The sequence below is a fragment of the Cebidichthys violaceus genome, unplaced genomic scaffold (genome assembly GCF_023349555.1).
Source record: "Cebidichthys violaceus isolate CVI_PGR_0920_01 unplaced genomic scaffold, fCebVio1.0.p SCAF_5, whole genome shotgun sequence".
NCBI lineage: Eukaryota > Metazoa > Chordata > Actinopteri > Perciformes > Stichaeidae > Cebidichthys > Cebidichthys violaceus.
In genome coordinates, this window is record NW_027176705.1 from 6,673,034 (window position 1) to 6,691,368 (window position 18,335).

Below are 18,335 nucleotides of genomic sequence, written 5' to 3' on the forward strand. Positions count from 1 at the left end.
TAGATACTTCATGGTAGTGAGGGAGGAAACCCATTTAGACTTAAGTCTTGTGAGAGGTAGTCTGACTGTGGGTGGCTACTAGAGAAGTGAAATATTATTATTAATGTAAAAATATCAAAGACATTTGCTTTAAATATTTATGTTTTATGCTGCAGTTATCGCTTACAGTATAACAAAGATTATGTCCTTAATATTGCATTTAACTTTAAAAACATGCAGGTTTAAAAGTTGGTTTAAAGTCTGAAACTACACTGAAACAGCTGTTCATCAACAAACATGACAGCATTGCTCATTTGTTTTTTGTCTTCTACCTCTTTGACAATAATGCTGTCATCACATGTGCTGTCGAGCCTCAGCTGTTGGAGAATAGATCTGACCTGCAGTAGAGCCAGACGGTCACTAGGGGGAGACAACACTGTTACACACGTTACAGTAAAATACAGCCCAAATTTACAGTCATACACACTAAAAGTATGTATATGACTACACACACACATTTCTGCTACCTCTCTATTTGTGACAGGTATTTGGTTTGGAATATTCCAGGTGTTTTTAAAGCTTCAGTGACGTGTCCTCTAAAGAGCAAACTTCCTCTGGTTAAATCCAATAATACCTCACGAACAACTTCTCCTAAATACATCCCACTCGTCAGCTTTTCAAACCTGCACAATCACAAAGACGCAAATTGTTAGATCCACATAGACCATGTGACCACCTCATCACGTTTCCAAACGATTTAAATGAAAACACACAGAATCACTGAAGCATGAGACACAAAAGTATGCAAATAATATGTGGCCTAAAAACATGGGCACAAAACCACATGATTAACAGAAACTTTGAAAAAATAAACATTTACAAGTATGAGAATGTCCTCGTATATGTGCAAAGACATAAATAAATTACTGTCCACACACATGCTGATCAAACATAAAATTCAATACGTGTATATTTGATGACCAAGCATGGAGCATCAAGAGGTCAACACACACACACACACACACATACACACGTGCAGTGAGGGTTTCTAACCTTTGTTTTCCAGGGTTCAGTGAGTTTTGGTCGACCTCAATGTCGTAAGGTGTGATGATGTCATCCAGAGAGCCATCGTCACCCAGACCCCCCCACTCTGTGTTTATACACATCTTTGGGATCTCAGCATGCCCCTCCTTTCTCTCTCTTTCTCTCCCATCATCCTGCTGAGAGCAGAAACAAACGAGGGGGTTAAATATGTGGGTCATCATCCAAATATCCATTTCACATCACCACAGCTCAGTGACAAACTAAAGACTGTGAGTGTTTTATGATACGTCTTCTACCTTATCCTCCTCTCCTTCAGGCGTCCCCTCTCCTCTTTCCTTATTTCCTGTCTTTTGTTCATTCTTCTCAATGTTCTTCAGCTCCTCCATGTAACAAACGTTAGTGCCAGTTCCTGTGAAACAGAGTCACATAGTTTGTGTTATATAAAACAATACGATTACAGAATTCAGAAAATGTTTTTTCATCTCAGTAGCTTGTGTTTGAAAACAAAATCAATTGTGCTTAGCAACACACACTAATGTGCATTTTTCTCACAGTACTTGTGTCTTTCTATCTTAACCATCATAACTACAAGACTGACCACAACCATGAACATAATTAGAGAATTATCTGGAATACAAACACCTAAGTCTGAAAACGCACTCTAAGTAACTGACAACTAGCCAAAATACCATCACTTTGTAAAGGATGTAAATACTCTGAAGGTTACATACCAGCAATCAGTCCAATCTCACACTGAGGGTCTTCATAGGCACAGCTCATCATGGTCGCCACTGTGTCATTGACTACTGCTGCTATGTCCAAGTCAAACTCCTGTAGGTACAAACATGCATGTGTGTACACAGACACACACGTGCAATATACAGGGACAGGCATTTAGTACATGACTCAGCATCTATTAAATGTACTATAAGACTGGGTTGCGACCCACAGGAGGTTTTATTAGGGTCGCCAAATAAATTTGCAAAATTTCTTCCATGGCCTTTTTTTAACATGTATCTCTGCAGTACACCTTTGAGCCACATGGAGAAGCCTGAATGTTTGTATTGTTCTGATAATGGTAGCCTACTTATAGGTAGGAATGCACATTATGTTTGTTTTATTGATGAGAGAAAACATTTATAGATAAGGCCTGTTAAATTGGGTTGCGATGCTGTGTTGTTTTTTAGAAAGTGGGTCCCCAGAAAAAAAGTTTGCGAAACACTGCCCTACAGTATAGTAGGGCAGACTACAGTATAGTCTAGACTTCATGTATCATCATCATTTACATTTGTTTCTTGGTGAAGTTTTGTGCATAAACAAACATGTACAAATAGGAAAAATTGCAAAATTATTCTTTCACCTCATCTGACAAAACCCAGATTAATTATTAATTATTTGGTTGCGACCCGGCCTCGGGTAAGCTGAAGCTAATGGATGGATGGATGGTTGTATTTCTACTCACGTTGCGTCTCTTGATGGCTTCCCTCAGCATGCTGACAACATCATGTCCTTCACAGTCTGTGGCTTTAAAACCTTTGGTCCAACTCATCAATGTGCCCTAAGGAACATACAAAGGTTGAAAAAGATTACAAAATGGATGTTTCTCCTTTTAGTGTCTGTTTACTTGTGAAAAGCTATTAAATTACACTCTGATGTCCACACTGACCGTGTCAATAGCTGTCTGCTCGCAGGGGAAAGAGAAGGTGAAGCCTGCAGGAAGACGAGCATTCTTCATCCCCATGTAGTCCAAGAAGTCACTCACACACTGCGCTATATGATCAAACAACTAGAGACAGACAGAGAGACAGAGAAAGAAACGTTTTTAATGAAAAACGTTTGTGGAAGTGGTAGGTCGAATTCATTCATTTGAAATGTGTTTCTTTGCACAGTAATTCAATCATTTTCTCATCATCAGTATTACACTAAACCAAGCTCCAGTTTCATGTTATCAATGTACCTATCACTGCCAGTCCTTCTGTCTCCTGTCTGATTATTTAGTACTAACACAACAACAAAATGTCCTACCTCCTCTCCACTTCCCTGCATTATCTCCAGTGGTATGGGGTAGATCTTGTGGTAAAGTCGTGAGTTCTGTTGCAGACCTTGTTTAAAATTCACCAGCAACGCTCTGAAGTGTGTTCCTCCCAGATCCAAGGCAAGGTACTTTCCATACTCTGAAGTACACAAAAAATAGCTTACTGATTATCTGGTTTTACATGGGCAATTAAAGTAAAAAAAACTTGAATTGCCCATTGTTCATTGTGTGTTTCATTTTGGGTTGTGACCTGTGCCATCAGGTGTACGGTAAACAAAAGAAGGCAGCATCTTGATAGCAGAGGGGCCTTTGCTCTTCAGCCCTGCTTCAAGCCCCGTCCTCATTCTGGTCTTCACCAACTGAAGCTGCTCTTGGCTCAGTCTGAAGGGTGACAGCGTCTCATCCACCTGCGATACATGGAAGAGATACTTTATATTACCAGATATGATAGCATTAATGAGGATTAAATGTTCACTTGCAAAGACACAAAACACATACACAAAGGAAAACACACACAGCATCCTAACCTGTTGCCTTCGTAATGCCAATCGTTGGGCGACTGCTGAAACCAAAGCAGCTCCTTTACTGCTGCCGCTGTCTGACAGGAGAAACCTGACATGGCACTCAGGGAGCAGCCGCCGCACTACTTTATGGAGACGTTTAGGATACCTGAAATGGAAGGAGTCTAATGTTTAGTCGCTCTTGGTAATCTGTAGCAGCTGCAACGAAATCACTACTATTGTAAATTTACAATGTAGAAGTCTACCACAGTGTGGCAAGTTGATTTAACAAAAGAGAATCTATAATTATTATCTCCACCATGAGGCTCATGCAATCGATTGCATGCATGCATGTGTGAGTGAGTGAGTGAGTGAGTGTGCACCTCTGCGTCTGTTCACGGCTAATCTTGCATTCTGCGGCAGCAAACTGAAACATGTTTTGGCTGCTCAGTTATGACTAAAAGCTCAAGGACCTCTCCTCTCCTGGTTGTGGTGACTCAGACTTTTTCAAAACACTAGTGAGCTAGTGATAACACAGCTGAGTGCATCTCCAACCCTCATCCGCTACTCTGCAGATTGCGGTGTGTTTCGCCAACAGCTAACAGAACTACCAGGACACACATTGATGTACCTCTACGCAACTCAAGTTGGAGTGTAATTTTGTTTTTGGCAAGATTATATGACATGCCTTATAAAACGACTTCATACATTGTTTGTTTTTGAGTTTGAATGAAATGTGTTTTACGATGCCTTACAGTCCATTGGTGTCTAGACTGAGGGTTAGTCATTTGTTGGTTGTATTCTTTCAATCTTACAATACACCAGTGGTCGTTGCAGACACACTTCGCAGAGATCTGTACTCTACTAAGTACGCTTTTCTAGTTATATTTTAATTTAGAATGTATTTTTTACAGGTCATAATGATATGACTGATTATATTTAAAGCTATGTGCTATTAGAATGTGACTAGTAAGGAGGATAATTCAAGATACTGTATGTCCATGATGTGCACACAGACATATCATTATAAATTCTGTGAATATTTAAAAAATAACCTACTGTGGATGCATCTTGTACACAGTTCCATCCACACCTACAGTGATCTTTAATGTCCTCAAATTCCGGTTTTGCTTAATTCGAGTCAAGATGGCAGCCAGTCCTGCAGCCACCAGATTTGAGGACCTGAAGGACACTATAGTGCTGACATGTTGAACAGCAACACAGTCATCAGATGTTGGGTTCAAATCAAGATCAATGAGAATGTTTCTGGTGTTGTTCAGACCATTTTTGTACCTGAAATAGACAGACATGAATGGAATCATTTGGTTTTACACAGAGAGAGTGTGACACAGACAGGCAGAGAGACAAAAAGACAACTTACTCCTCCATGGCTGCTACATGTTCTGTGGTTATTGTCCCTTTAGTCCTCAGGGCAACAGACACATGTCCCTCAAACAGCAGTCCAAGTTTAGCCATCTTCAATACAACCAGCCTCACTAACTCACCCAGATACATCCCACTGACCATCTTCTCTAGGCTACGAGTAGGAGAAAAGGAACAGAGGGGTTTAAGGTAGATATGGTGTCAATCATGCTGTGCCATATAACATGTCATATCATGGGAAAGGGCAAAGCTTGTCTCCTCACATTTGTTTTCCAGGGTTGTTGGAGGCCGCGTCCACATCCCTGTCAAACTCAGTGATGTAATCCTTCAGAGCCCCATCGTCTCCGAAGGCTCCCCACTCAGTGTTCACACACATCCGGCCCTCGTCTCCCTCCACCAGGTCAACATGACGCAGCTCCTCCATGTAGCACGCATTAGTGCCAGTACCTAAACACACAAACAGGATATCCATGTTCTAACTATTATCTAAAGAAACCTGCTCTGGTTATTTTAATTTTCTTTATCTTTAAATAATCACAAGATGTTAAACCTAATCTAACTTTAAAATGAAATCCTAATCCTAATCCAACTATAATCTACAGTACAAAACCATTCACACAAAACAATCACTCCCTCTCACATGCATGAATACAGTGATACAGACGGGAGCAGCAGTTTAACTACAGGTGAGACAACTTTTTGAGACACAATTGTTATTTAATCACAGCAGGCCCAAATATGTTAACGGTAAACTAAAAATGCATTCTAACTCTTATGGTCTTTATATCGCAGCTAAATTCTATTGCAAATTTTGAGACTGGTGTTTGCTTGGACTGCATTCTTTTTTTGTCCATTCCCGTGTACAGTACATACACAGAGGGCATTAATTGTGGAAGATAAAACTGTCACAAAGATAAAGATGAAACATTACAATGGCTGTCTATCTGACACAAACACACACACACACACACACACACACACACACACACACACACACACACACACACACACACACACACACACACACACACACACACACATTTCAAAACAAAGTGGCTTTTTTGACAATTAATTACGCTCCAAATACAAGTGGGAGGTGGAGATAGAGTCTGTAACCAATAGACTTTATTATTGACATGCAACAGAGTTGGTGGTAATTGTTTGTTACAGCATGGTAGCTTAGATCTAGTGCAAAAGTCTGATCATTTACATGACATCATCATATCTGTATTATTAACATGATATCAATATTTAATTTCTAAATATCATGGTTACCGTCAATATTGGTTTATTCCGACACCCCAGAGTGAATTGTATGAATCTGATGATATCTACTCTAAAGATGAATGTACTCACCAATGATGAGTCCGACTTCACAGTACCGGTCATCAAAACCGCAGGTCATCATAGTTGCTACGGTGTCATTAACCATGGCTAATACCTCTACATCCATACCCTGCAGTATGAGGGATTATAAGGTAACATCAACTTCAGTACAGTTTATATACCGAATCAAGTGTTTCCAAAGAAGTGAAGTCTTATCTAAGTGATGAAATTGGGTAAGATATTCAGAAGAATGAGCTTCTCATCAAAAGTCATGACTCAGTACCTTTATTGGCCTGTCTAATAAATTAAAAGTTGTTTGTGGGTAAACTTGAAAAGATGTACACTGTAGTGAATACAGGCGTCCTACCCCAGTTTTGTCAATCGCCCCTCTTAGGGCCTGGACCACATCTTTACCCTGAAGGCCTCGAGCCCGAAAGTTCTTACTCCAGTTTAACAATAATGCCTACAGAGAAAGAAATTGTAAAAAGTAACATAAACTTCAGGTGCAGGTCATGAAAACCAGATGGATGTAGAGTGCTATTACCTGATTTAAGGTGGCTTGTTCACAGGGGAAAGAGAAAGTGAAGGCTAGTGGATGTTTCTTCTCCAAACTGATGTTCTTCTCATGCAGGAAGTCCTTCAGAGACTCTGACACATGGTCAAATAGCTACAGACAGAGAGTCGGACCGAGAGGGAGAGAAGACAAGAAGACAGTCAAGAAGAAGAAGGTTGAAAATGTTTTTCTCTGTTGCTGCTCCCATCCTTGTCTAAAACTCTTCACATCTATGTAGCTCCTATATGTCCCCCCCCCCCCCCCCCCCCCCCCCCCCACCCCCCACCCCCCCCCCCACCCCCCCCCCCCCACCCCACCCCACCCCCGTACCTCTGTTCCTCTCCCAATGTGTAGCTCCTTGGGTATGGGGTAGGTCTTCTCCACCAGCTCCACTCCTCCCCTTCTAATACCCATGCCCTCTCTCACTTTAACTTGGAGCACCTTAAACCTGGAGCCTCCGAGATCCAACGCCAGAAACTGTCCTTTCTCTGCCGCAGTGGAGGAGAGATGCAAAAATATATGATCTGTATTGTACTGTATGTATGTATTATATGTTTCTTCTGAATGCACTGACCTAAAAAATAACCTGAAAAAGTGTGAAAACATATTATTATGATTTACCTGATCCATCAGGAGTGGAGCGGACATGTGTTGGCAGCATCTTCACCGCTGCTGCGGCGTTGCTTTTCACTGAAAGCCCCTTCTTCATTTCAGCCTGGAAACGAGCTGAGATGTCACTTAACTGGTCATCATGGAGATGCATGGCGTACAGAAACCTGTCCACCTAAATAATTAAAGGTGAAACAGAGCAAACGGTAAGCAAACAGAAGCAAAGAGACACGATACAGATGTATTCTTTGTTTTCTCTCTTGCCAACAAAGTAATAAACAAAGAGAAGCAGCAGAACAAATGTGTTTGGACAAGGTTACATTCTCTAAATCATATTTATTAAACCCTCACATTTTGGGTATATTTGCATTGTAGTGAAGATTTGGACTTGATGGGAAGAGTTATCCATTATCAGCAAATACACTGGTTTATCTTATCTTGAGGGTTTGTATGTGGCAAGTGCTCAACTCAAATTGAACACTTGTATATCAAGCTCAAAGGTCATTTTGTGGTAAACAGAGTCTTAATCCAAGGAGTGTCGCTTGAATGTGGAGACATAGGAGACTATGGACTTTTTTGCCACACGTGGTGGGGAAATAAAGTGTGTTAAAAAAAAAAGAGGAAAATCTGCCAATCTTCTCAAGAAATAATAAAAAAAAAAGTATGAATCAAAAAACCTTTCCACACTCAGTCCCACACAGTGTACTCAGCCAATCTATCACTGTTGTGTCATATTAAAGGGGTAAAGTTAGCTGGCTGTGTTTCACACTGTGTTAGTGTTTGAGTGTGGATGTGTGCAGTGTTCCGTATGAGAGTCAATACTTTGTCCCTGAGAGAGTGTGTTGATCCCATCTGCACTATAAGAGGAGTACAGTGACACTGCCAGGGAAAGATGTTAATCATTGCTCAGGAGAGATGAATGGTGACACAGTAACTAATGAGAACAGCACCATAATCATCTTATTACAGAACAGGCTGCTGCCTTTTCTTTTGGATAAGATCATAAATATCATGATTTGTCTTATTTTTATGAATTTCCTATAATGAATGATGCAGCACTACATTGGTGCATTAAGTTAGAAGTACGCATCTTACTTTTTCAAAGAACAAAACTGAAGTCTAATTAATCTTTTGGTTGAACTTGCCATCATATTCATATATCATGCTTTACAGTAATTATATCAGACCATAAATTGATATATTTATGGTCTGATAAATCCAGACCATAAATTCACTTCAGTTTGAATATATTACAGCGACAGTAGTCTAATGCTGAGAATCACTGAAGCTGGAACAAAAGTTTAGTTTAGGTTGAGATGAAGCTCTTACCTTCTTTGTGGGATCCTCCTGGAGTTTGGAAAAGAAGGAGGCAACAAGATGAACAACAAACATCTTGATGTGCAACACAAATCACCATGAAAACTCTTCCAGTTGGTTTGTTAATGAAATAAAAGAAAAGACATTTAAGTGTGTGCAACTACTGAAATACATAAAGTCTGTTTCTTCCCTCCTGATAGTCTTGTTTTGTACCACTGTACAAAATTCAATGATTAACAACAAGCCAAACCCCTTGATCATGTCCTCCAATCTCTCTGGCTCTCCGCCCAACCCTTTCTTTCTTTTAGTTGGTGATCAACACTCGACCTTTACTGAAGATCTGCAGAAACCTCGGGTCAGCAAAATATTAGTAAAGACTCAACAAACGTCAAGGAAATGAGTGACATTTTTCTTTTGTGAAGCATGGTCGATGACTTAGCTTAGCCCCATGACTATGACAGCTTTCTGAAAAACAGTTTAATCTATTAAAGATACCACTAATACCAAAGATATATGTATATGATGGAAACGTCAGGGAAGTAGACAAACAATTGAATGAGATAACGTCTCAACAAGTAGCAGCCCAACTAGTCATTACAAGCTCATGTTGTGCAGCCAAACATTGTAAAGAACATTTTATATTCTAGTGGAGATCCCAAAGTTCTGAAATATTTGACACAGAATATTGTGAAAATGTGTATAAAACGGTGCACAGAAGATATAGAATATTTCCATTTGATGGAATAGTTGAGACATTTGAACATCAAATAGCTTCAGTGAAGAATTGGAACAAGCTGATAGAGAATATTTATGATACTGTATAATAACATGATTTTAACAACCTTAAGGCAACTTAAAGGAAAACAAAAAGGGAAAAATCTGTATGTTAAGGCTTAAAGTAACTATATTGTACAGGCAGTATGTGTGCCACATCCATGCTTTTCCAATTCCCACATGTCCCTCTTCACAGATATGTTCGGTCTGTAATGACTTGAGATTGTTCACAATACTATATGAAATCATTAATACACATTTGATTTCATCTCTTTGGTGCCTTATGACCAACGAAAATCTTGATTATATTGTGAAAATTTCCATTCTTCACTTAGTTTTTCATCATGTGTCTAATATTTTGTTACTCCCCGGTGTGAGCTGTATAATACAAAATAAACAAGAAATCAAGACTGAGTAAAACATAGTACATTTTTAATCAACTGACGTCTTCCCCTTAAATATGCAAACATGAAAAAATATGGCATCTCATCTGTATATGTAGACACCAACAGGGATGCACTCAATTCTATGTATTCAAAATGTTCACAGAAACTGCAGATTATGTCACATTACTTTCACTGACAGTAATAACCCAACTTAGATGGATACATACTCGTGCTTTTTCTGAGGATTTACATTTGAGTACATTGAGCCAGATGAAAGCAAACTGATCCCTGACCTGCATAACACTGAAACATTGTGGTAAACCAAAATGTCAGTCTGTAAATTACAACTGTGGGCATGTAGTTTAGGCAGGACGTCCCACAATAACGGGTCTATTTCTTGTCAGCCAAATCCAAGTTAGGTCAGTAAGGTTTATTGTTGGGCTAATTTGACAGATTTAAATTAGGTTCCAAGGTGATTCTGAGTCATTTATTTGCTTCCACTGAAACGGGAGAATTGTGTGAGATGTACTGTGAGATTTAAGCAAAGTAAAAATAAGAAATCCACATGGAAACATTTAACGACCCAGTGCTCTGATGTAAATCTCAGTCCATTTTCCAATGACCATAATCAAACACTGCTCTTGTGTTCAAATGACATTTTGGAGTTGTATTGTCATAGCTCGGGTTAAAAGCTTTTTAACGATCCCTCCAGTACTAAAAACAAACCACCAGATATCATCTGAGGCTTGTATCAGTTATCAATCTCCGGTGTTGACCATGTGTGCTTCATTCATTTCTTCTTCTTTTTTCTTTTCCCTTTGTTGTTGTTATTATTGTGAGGTTCTGTATCAAGTGCGCTCTGATTGGTGAATTCCTGCTTCTGATCTTTAGACCACTCCCTCTGAAGCTGCCGGAGCAAATCAGGAGTCAACAGCCCATCTCTCACCAGGCGACTAGCTAGAGAGCTGTCCATCTCTCCTGAGCCTCTTCGTCCCCTCAAATGATTACTGCTGGCACTTGCATTATTACCACCTGCTTGTCCACCCCTGCTGCCTTGTGGGTTAGTGATGGTTGGGTCAGTGGCTCTGATGAGGCGGGTGATATTTCGGACACCCTGTTGTATGATATCATCAAGTTCCCGCTGGGCTTCCCGAACCAAGCCTGTGTCTGGAAACATGTCCATGAAACGGTAGCTGCAGAGACGGACAAAAATACAATGTTATACTGTGAAGAAGACGAAATATGATTATGATTTTGCACACAACCAATTGATGATTACGTCAAACAACAACTTCCCATAATAAACCCAATTAAATGACAGGTAGAAGAAGAAATGTTAAAAACATGACTTTACCTTAACCAGAGGTACAGATCTAACACATCATGAACAGCTTCCAAGTGAACCAGGTCTTTGATGTTTTTGGGTGCAGACAGAGGCCAGCTGACATGGCGACCCACCCAGTCAAATGTGAGGGGCTCGTCTCGACTGAACTGACGGGCAAACTAACAGAGAAACAACAAGATTCAAATCAGTGCAACAAAGCTGTAAGCACAGGACAGTCTGCAAATCAAAAAGGAAAGCTGTTCAAACTTTAGTATCATATCCTTATTATTATTATTATTATTATTATTAATAATCCAAATACAGGATCATATATATAAAAAGTAATGCTGGGCAACGCTTACAATTTTTTTAATTGCGATTAATCGCATGATTTCTTTGCGATTAATCCCATTGTTATGCACAAAGTTCAATAATGAATTCAAAAGTAGTGTATTGCGCACTTGGTTTAAACAAATAAGGTGTTTTTTAACAGCAGTATTCCCTTTACACAGTAGCAGTTAAAATGATTCTGATACTAGATATTCAGCCGGTGCTCACAACTTTTTTTTCATGTGTGTAATAGATGCAATTTGAGATATACACCTTGAAAACTGCAAACCTATCTACGTCATGTTTTTTTTTATGTTTTTTATGTTAAATAAACTAAACTAAATGATATGCTTATTATAAATATTCCAAACAAAAAAAACTTTAAAAACTCTAATATGTGTGGTATTTGTTATAAATGTACGTTGGTACATAGAGGGTAATAAGAAACTGTACAGGGAGGAACTTAGGACCCAGGGGAATGTAGGTGAAGCATGGGAACCTGGGAGTTGCAGTTAAGAGGAGTTTGTTCTCGTGCTATGTTTATTTAAAAACACGAAAATATGTATTTTGATATTGTCACGTTTGATCCTGTAACGAGACGATTGTGCGCGTGTGTGACACAGGAGGGACCGACGGTGACCGAGTGAAGGGGGGGTTCCGGACCGAGGGGAGCGGCGGCAGCAGCAGAAAGACACACACACACACACACACACAACTATGACCAATTATAACTATCACTGTAATGAAATATTTTGCTATGCATTTACATCATTTGCTTCTTGACCACTCTACAAGCAAGAAGGGGCTAATATTAGAATTTACAAAGTGACCCTGATTCGCAAAGGTAACACTAACTTAATTCTGGACACAATCTTATTTAACAGATTTATATTTATGATATAGATATAAAGTCAGAGAGCAAAAGTAAAGTAGCTATAAAAAGTGTTCATCCTTTCTTGGACTAGAACAATGAAAGACTGAATCAGTTTCTGTTAAACAGAAACATCTTAAATGTCAGAATAAAAACAAACTTCTGCAAACTGATCTAAATAGCTAAATTGCCAAGAAAATATATAGTATATCTGATATCGAGTATATCTGATTGATGACTACAGATCAAATGTTTTGTTTGACATTTCACATGTAAGCCTCGTCTGACCTCAAAAAACCCAGACACTGTTGTTACCATTTATTAATAATTTCTACTTTCCCGTTAGTGTTGCCTCTGCTCATCAACCCAACCATTTACATGGTTCACACACATTTTTATCAATTCATTTCCAAGACTTTTCCATGCATTTAATGACCAAACATTCTCTGAAATGTACATGCACGCATGAAAAATAAGAATAAAAAGGTAGGAGTCTGACGTTACTCCATGCAGAGAACAATGTAACGTCAAGTAACACGAACATGAAAACATTGTTAAACAAATTTCGATTTTTCTCAGTGAAGCTTAACTGAACCACAAATACAGGTTAAGAAAATGTCCATGACATTTCCAAAACCTTCTAGGATCATTTATTTTTCTGGAAATTACTTAGTTTAAAATTGCATGACTTTCTTTTTCATGACCGTACGAACACTGCATTTACCTCCTTTACTCTCATGCCTTCTTCCCATCCTTACCTTCAGGAAGGAGGTGCATACAAATGGTTGTTTCTTGTTGATGGGAGCCGTGCAGAAGACGTAGCGGGACCTCAGGTTGAGTGGAATATGCTGAATCATATCAGCCAGAAACTTGAAGTCATCAATGTTGCAGACAAAATACATACCGTCCACCTGAGAGAGGCTGACAAATATGTCCTGCGAGAAAGAGGAGTCACAAAGTTTGTCAGAATGAGAAGATGAGGCCACAGCGTGCATCTAATAAAACAAACTAGATGATATTTAAAGTGCAACTTGTCCTGGACTTGAGCGTCTTTCTGTTCGGTAAAAATTTTGCAGTGTCTTCCAGGCACTTATTTGCATTCTTAAGGACCACGTACATCTCTTCACATCAGGTCTTAATCAAAGTCTTAGTAGGTAGGAGAATAAGTGGATGAATAGATGGCTATACTCACAACGAGGTTTGACAGAGAAGCATCAGGTAGATGATAGGCAAACATCTCTATCTGCTCTGCTGTAGGATGGAGACCTGCAGTCTGAGACAAAGGAGGAGACATAAAAGACACTAAATACAATACATAAGTGTTGCTCCATATTCTACCGATACCTTTACCTAAGAGTGTGTGTGTGTTCAATTGTATGCTTGTGTATAAATGATCACCTCTATGGGGTCTACAGAGTGGCTCAGTATTTCCTTCAGAACAGGCAGATCATCTCTGTGCATGGTGGTGACTTCTCCTTCTTTAAACACTGAGGCAAACCTGAAGATGTGACAGGAGACAGGTTTTAGACATTTACTTGACAGAAACAAAAAATTGCTCTCTCTCTCTCTCTCTCTCTCTCTCTCTCTCTCTCTCTCTCTCTTCTCTTCTCCTCTCCTCTCCTCTCCTCTCCTCTCCTCCTGTGTGCATGCTTGTGTCTCTCTCTGTCTGTCTCTTCTCTACCACCTTTAATCCTCCTGAATGGGGATAATGTGAGTGAAAAAGAGACTGACCTTCCTGCACGGCCAGATATCTGCAGGGCTTGTGATGTGCTGATGGTCTCCATCTGTTTCTCCCCTTTCTCATTAACATTAGGCTTTACCAGACTGTTGAAGATTATACGTTTTATACTCCTGGAGAGAGACGAAGAAAAGCAGACAAATGGATAAACGTGAGCTGAGTTGATGGAATCTATACATTAATCAAAATGTGACTATTACACTGCCTTCGTAAAGCTTGAAGATTAAAGTCTTGTTAAAGCGAGAAAAAAGGGAAATGCCTTAATAGTGTTACGAAACGCATGATGGTACTTACAGGTTGAGGCCCATGCCAATAGCATCGGTAGCAACCAGTATCTTGCAGGGGTCCTCAGGGTCATTGAACTTTTTGGCCTGTGCCAGCTTGGTGCCTGAAAATCACAGAACAACCAAGCTTAGTTTCAAAGTCTGGAGCTCTACAAAAGTCTCTATCACACAAAAGGCTCAAACAATGGTTTCTTTGATTTTTAGGACATAATTAATTGATTAATTGATGAAGACACATTCATAGAAAGGCTTTATATTTTAAAGACTGAGGACCACGTTGACATTAGGTCTTTTCCTTACAAACAGACATACATTTATTTTAACATCCTTTAAAAAAAATACTCACCTGGAGGTAAACTCCCATAAATTACAGCACATTCCTGTCCTCTGGCCTCAATCTGTCTGCTTATGGAGTAGATGTCATTTTTACTGAAGCAGACGATGCAATCTCCTGGTCTCAAGTTGTCTAATGACTCCACGGCATGATCCAAGATTGTGAATGGAGTTAACCGCTTGTAGGTGTTGACCTTAAGAGAGAGGGAGGAGCGGAGGGACACAGAGAGCGTTTACCCAAACACAATGATTGAAAAATAAAAAACCAAACAGTGAATAACGTCAGTGAGACTCTTCTCTTCCTGCTGCACTACATATAAAAGCCTCACCTCCACCTCCTCTCCAGTGGTGTACATCAGCTCTCTGATAAAGTCTATGGCTGCAGGTTCACCACACACATGGATCTCCTCTGCACAGAGACCTACACAAATACAAAGATGTCAGCTGCCAAAGTTGGAAATAAATGAAATAAATCATAAAACTCAAAAAAGTACAAAGAAAACATGCAAAATCTGCATAACTTAAGTTTGTTAGAGGTGTGCTTGTACATATTTTGTTTGTGTAAACAAACTGCAAATATTCAGAGTGAGCTTTATTGACTGAATGGTAAAAGAAAGTTTTAGATGATACTCATTCGTTTAGTCTTAGGTCAAATAAATTACAGGGTGAGATAGAGAAAAAATAGCTCCTCAAAAGGTTGTGTGTGTGTTTATTTGACTGGCTGTTTGTTTTTGAGTGTGTGTTACAAACCCAGCAGTGCTCTGGTCCAAGCCCAGCCTCTGGAAGGATCTCTGATCATTTGAATTTCATCGATTACAGCCACCTCGTCTGAAGACAGACATACAGAAAGAAAAACAAACCTGGGCTGAATAGTCTAGGTGATGCCATCTCTTTGTTTATCAATGAACACAAACAGAATTCCCATCAGTGCTTAAACTTCTGCAACAACAAAAACATAAATATATAAATGTTACTTCATTCATTTATGGATAGTGAATAGTTAATTAGAATTATTTTAATTCAACAGAATCACAACTCAAACACTTGTCCCATACACAGGCTAGATTCATTTCATCTTGTTTTTTGTGTTTAAAAGAGCAGAGAGTCCACCTTTTAGAAAGAGACAGCAGTTAAACATTATTTTTTAATTTAGCTGATACAATCTGATAAGATACAATTCAATGTAATGTCCAACAGAGAAGTGTTTTCTTGTTATACGTATGCTAGTCAACAGAAATGTTTGTTTACTTACAAGGTGTGGTGACACTGCACATCTCAATGGTACAGGCCACATGACCAGACGCTCGACCGTCTGAGTCCATGAAGGTCCTCTCCTCTCCAGTAACCAAGTCACATGGCACACCCTGGAAATACAAACGGGACAAGACTCAACAGTACGGTGTGGTGAGCAGAGAGATAAACAATGACATCTTAAAAATACACACAAACATGATAGACACAGTGAGATAAAAGAGATTTGTCTTTCTCGGATTTAAGACTTTTTCTACTTGTGTAGTGATACTCCCCAAGACCTTTAGATGACAGAAGAAGACAAACACGTACGGCATTGTTGCTCTTCTCAAAGATCTCGTGGGCCAGTAGTTTCAGGGGACCACAGTAGACTCCCGACTTAGCAGCCAGGTAGCGCTGGATGGCGTGGTAGGTTTTACCACTGTTAGTGGGACCAGCATGGAAAATCACCTTCCTCTGGATGGCACGAGCCTCAGGGTACCTGAAGAACACACACACACACACACACACACACACACACACACACACACACTGTAACAACAAAGTCAAATTGTGCATATTACTACACATGAATAAACCAGTGCTGAGTCAGGCTCTATGATACTTACCAGTTAGCTGGGACTCTGAGGTCTGAGATCTTTCTCAGGTCATCCATACAGTCCAGCATAGGAAAGATTTGCTTGGCATGACGCATAAAGTATGGGTACAGGTCATCAACATGACCTGTATAACAACAGACGTTAAAGTTTATTAAAGTTTGAATTCAATAAATGAATCAGTATGATCTCTTGACACAACTCCATCTTGAGGTTTAATTAAAAAACATCAAACCTCCTCCAGAGCAGATGTCACTAAGGATGATGTGCAGATCAGCGGGGAGTGATGTTACTTCCAGGACAAACTTTCTGAAGCTAATGAAGGCCTGGTGGAACAGACGAGCTGTAGACACACATAAAAACACACACAAGGCACACCATGCAGGTTAAATTTCTGTCTGCATCAGTCTGACAAAAATTCACAAGATCAGGGCACAGCTGATCTCCACCGACATGATGATCATTGGCAATTAGTCATCATTTTCTACAAAAGTTTATGCTTTTAACAAAAATAAAGTTATCTGGTTGATGACAACATTTATCAGGACAAAGAAGTGCCACACATTTATTTCACAACAACAACAACAACAACAACAAAGTGGGACATGATGATTCTTAAAACAACTGCAGTAAAGACTGATGTTGAGCCCAGACAGTCTGTTATGTCTGTATGCTATGGTGACATAACTGCATCTTAAACTTTATTTAAAATATTGTTTGAAGTAAATGTATGTTTTAACTTTTCCGATTCTCTCCCCATGTATGTGTGATCATATTTTAAATACTGATTGATGCTTTGCATTTCTTTACTATGGAATGTAAATAAATGTCTTTATGGCTAGAAATTTGGTAACGTGTCTGCATTTCCAAAGCACAATACTACCTGCCTCTAAATCAAAAGTGTTTAATCAGAAACATATAAATTGGCATTAAAATAATAATATATTGCCATCTGTGAAAAGATGTGAATTATTTTCTCACCATCCAGGCCATGGTCTGCTGCCAGCTTCTGCATCTCCTTCTTCTTATAAAACCGATTCAGAACTTTCAGCAGTTCACCTGGAGCAGAGAAACTATTATTCTATTATTCTATTATTGATCTATTATTAACACAGATTCAATAATAAACACACTGCATTTAAAATATTGTCCATTTATCTCTCACCTCGTTGTCGGAATAGCTGAATAATTCCACAAACCTATGGGCCACTTACACTTAAAGTCAAGACGTTCTTGAAGTAAATGTGCTCACTTTTATCGAGTGGTTGCGTCAGCTCCACTCCCACACTGCCATCTGACAGGCAGTCCGTCCGCAGAGAGATGGGGACAAACAGAGAGGTGTCCGGAGGCTTTGGAGAGGAGCTGTTAGATGAAACATGTCTGCTGCAAACAGCCGAACCAGCCCGATGTTGTTTGTGTAACAAACCAGACCCAGAAGACACATGACAGTTGTCAGCAGTGGTGCGGGTAGTCCGGGTGCTAATATGGCGTTGAAGTCGAGAAAACAGATACACACACCGGTTCACTGACATCGCTGCGAGTCGTTTGTACCCCGGGTGTCGGCACCTCCTGCTGGCTACGTACAAAGCGTGTGCTACTGTCGCTCCATGCTGCCCAGTAAGTCTAAACGTGCGAATTACACAGAACCCACTTCACCAGAGGACGGTCAACACTAGTCGCTTCCTGCTGATACAACGTGGAG

General features: G+C 39.7%; 2 protein-coding genes across 3 annotated transcripts in view; both read right to left on the minus strand.

Moving 5' to 3' along the window:
- LOC137887345 (hexokinase HKDC1-like) overlaps positions 1-8,946 on the minus strand; it is a 10,750-nt gene extending 1,804 nt beyond the window's left edge. The window contains exons 1-19 of one of the 2 annotated variants that reach the window (XM_068730262.1): positions 8,759-8,946; positions 7,442-7,604; positions 7,151-7,308; positions 6,812-6,934; positions 6,635-6,730; positions 6,298-6,397; positions 5,205-5,388; positions 4,940-5,095; positions 4,618-4,851; positions 3,586-3,727; positions 3,309-3,465; positions 3,049-3,197; positions 2,690-2,809; positions 2,486-2,581; positions 1,755-1,854; positions 1,320-1,432; positions 1,033-1,196; positions 507-662; positions 312-399 (exon numbers count right to left, since the gene is read on the minus strand). In XM_068730262.1, coding sequence (XP_068586363.1) covers positions 312-399; positions 507-662; positions 1,033-1,196; positions 1,320-1,432; positions 1,755-1,854; positions 2,486-2,581; positions 2,690-2,809; positions 3,049-3,197; positions 3,309-3,465; positions 3,586-3,727; positions 4,618-4,851; positions 4,940-5,095; positions 5,205-5,388; positions 6,298-6,397; positions 6,635-6,730; positions 6,812-6,934; positions 7,151-7,308; positions 7,442-7,604; positions 8,759-8,821 — 2,562 coding nt within the window. In that variant the 5' untranslated portion in view covers positions 8,822-8,946. Of the gene's footprint in view, positions 1-311; positions 400-506; positions 663-1,032; positions 1,200-1,319; positions 1,433-1,754; positions 1,855-2,485; positions 2,582-2,689; positions 2,810-3,048; positions 3,198-3,308; positions 3,466-3,585; positions 3,728-4,617; positions 4,852-4,939; positions 5,096-5,204; positions 5,389-6,297; positions 6,398-6,634; positions 6,731-6,811; positions 6,935-7,150; positions 7,309-7,441; positions 7,605-8,758 lie in introns of both variants that reach the window. The other variant, XM_068730261.1, reaches the window with a different exon arrangement.
- A 989-nt stretch (positions 8,947-9,935) lies between these two features.
- On the minus strand, positions 9,936-18,312 carry supv3l1 (SUV3-like helicase). Its single transcript, XM_068730295.1, has 16 exons — positions 17,886-18,312; positions 17,615-17,692; positions 16,869-16,976; positions 16,646-16,760; positions 16,350-16,518; positions 16,039-16,150; positions 15,537-15,614; positions 15,116-15,207; positions 14,800-14,980; positions 14,464-14,557; positions 14,163-14,282; positions 13,830-13,929; positions 13,624-13,704; positions 13,190-13,366; positions 11,261-11,409; positions 9,936-11,099 (listed from the first exon to the last, which is right to left on the minus strand). Exons 1-16 carry the CDS (start codon positions 18,163-18,165, stop codon positions 10,697-10,699), a joined length of 2,337 nt encoding a protein of 778 aa, XP_068586396.1. The 5' UTR covers positions 18,166-18,312; the 3' UTR covers positions 9,936-10,696.
- Between the last annotated feature and the right edge of the window lie 23 nt (positions 18,313-18,335).

Bases quoted from the DNA above. Each gene is read 5' to 3' on its own strand.
- supv3l1 (XM_068730295.1), bottom strand. From the start codon at position 18,165: ATGTCAGTGAACCGGTGTGTGTATCTGTTTTCTCGACTTCAACGCCAT. The intron at 16,761-16,868 runs GTTTGATGTTTT...GTTGTTATACAG, and splicing joins TGACATCTGCTCTGGAGGAG to GTCATGTTGATGACCTGTAC. The intron at 11,100-11,260 runs GTAAAGTCATGT...CCGTCTCTGCAG, and splicing joins GATCTGTACCTCTGGTTAAG to CTACCGTTTCATGGACATGT.